The following is a 1,626-nucleotide window of genomic DNA, read 5'->3' on the forward strand; positions in this document are numbered from 1 at the left end:
AAAAAAAAAAAAAAAAAAACACCACTGGATTATATACAAAAAAAGGGTGAAATTTTTATGGTATGTTACTTACATTTCAATAAAAGTGTTATAAAAATAGCAAAATTAGGTCACACCTTATAAGCCTAAGGCACTCCCTGCTTAAAACCTATCAGTGGTTTCCTATTATATTTCATATAAAATTCAGATTCTATATCATGACCTTCAAGATCCTATGCAGCCGGCCTCTACCTTCCTCTGATCTCTCCTTCAACCGTGTGCTCCAGCCATCTTACTATTCATTAGAGATGCCACTTTTGTTTGGAAGTTCTCACTCATTCACATCTTCCTTTCTAAAATGTTTCTTCATAGTACAGATATATTTACTTTTTCTTTCTCATTCACTAGTATATTTGTTCCATAAAGGCAGGGATGCTGTCCCACTTACTACACCCCCAACATTTATGACAGATTCTGGTGCATAATAGCTACTTGATAAATTCTTTTTGAATCAACTAAAAATGCTGTAGGGTTTTAGTTATTTTTAGTTATTGAGGCGAGAGGATCACTTGCAGCCAAGAGTTCAAGACTAGCCTGGGCATCATAGTGAGACTGCATCTCTAAAGAAATGAAAAACAGGCCAGGTGTGGCTCATGCCTGTAATCCCAGCACTTTGGGAGGCTGAGGTGGGCGGATCACCTGCAGTCAGGAGTTCGAGACCAGGCTGGCCACCATGGTGAAACCCCCGTCTCTACTAAAAGTACAAAAATTAGCTGGGCATGGTGGCGGGTGCTTATAATCCCAGCTACTCAGGAGGCCGAGGCAGGAGAATTGCTTGAACCCGGGAGGGAGAGGTTGCAGTGAGCCAAGATCATGCTATTGCACTCTAGCCTGGACGACAGAGCGAGACTCTAAAAGAAAGAAAAAACAATTAGCGAGGCATGGAGGCATGCTCCCATAGTCCCAGCTACTTGGGAGGCTGAGGTGAGACGATCACTTAAGCTCAGGAGTTCGAGGCTGCGGTGTGGGCAACAGAGTAAGACCTTGTCTCTAAAAAAAAAAAAAAAAAAGTCACTAGAAATCAACTGACTGACAAAAAAAAAAAAAGAAGGCTGTACAGAATCCCCTAAAGAAGCAAACAGTGCTGTGGAGTGGCGGATGAAGACACTGCATTTGAACTTGACAGATTAGTTTTTTTGTAGCCAAGTTATCTGTATAGTCTTCCAATTTCACTGTGGTTTTTCATTGATGTTATGATGTTTTCTTTTTCTTTAGGGGCCTTGGACAAGTTGTTACTGACTATGTTCATGGGGATGCCTCGCAGAAAGCTGCCAAGGCAGGGCTTTTGGCACTTTCAGCTTTAACCTTTGCCGGGCTTTGCTATTTCAACTATCACGATGTGGGCATCTGCAAAGCTGTTGCCATGCTGTGGAAACTCTGACCTTTTTGACTTCATACTTTGAAGAATTGATGTATGCCTCTTTGCCTCTGTTTTGTCATGTCATTCAGCTCACAGTAAGGAAGAAATAACATAAGTCTATTGGTGGACAGGCTTCTTCTCTTAATCTTTGAGGAAAAGGTTTGAGAGGAATTATGTCTAAGAAATTGTGAGTCTGAGTTCTGTATTCTGGTAAGTAAATGGGGTTG

At 41.3% G+C, this 1,626-nt stretch overlaps 1 protein-coding gene across 2 annotated transcripts in view; it reads left to right on the plus strand.

Annotated features, from left to right (window-relative positions):
• The window catches only part of SDHD (succinate dehydrogenase complex subunit D), a 9,470-nt gene extending 7,844 nt beyond the window's left edge, over window positions 1-1,626 (plus strand). Inside the window, exon 4 of one of the 2 annotated variants that reach the window (XM_017517683.2) lies at window positions 1,255-1,626. In XM_017517683.2, coding sequence (XP_017373172.1) covers window positions 1,255-1,420 — 166 coding nt within the window. In that variant the 3' untranslated portion in view covers window positions 1,421-1,626. The remainder of the gene's footprint in view (window positions 1-1,254) is intronic. The other variant, XM_017517684.2, reaches the window with a different exon arrangement.

This window comes from Cebus imitator, unplaced genomic scaffold (genome assembly GCF_001604975.1).
Source record: "Cebus imitator isolate Cc_AM_T3 unplaced genomic scaffold, Cebus_imitator-1.0 Scaffold641, whole genome shotgun sequence".
NCBI lineage: Eukaryota > Metazoa > Chordata > Mammalia > Primates > Cebidae > Cebus > Cebus imitator.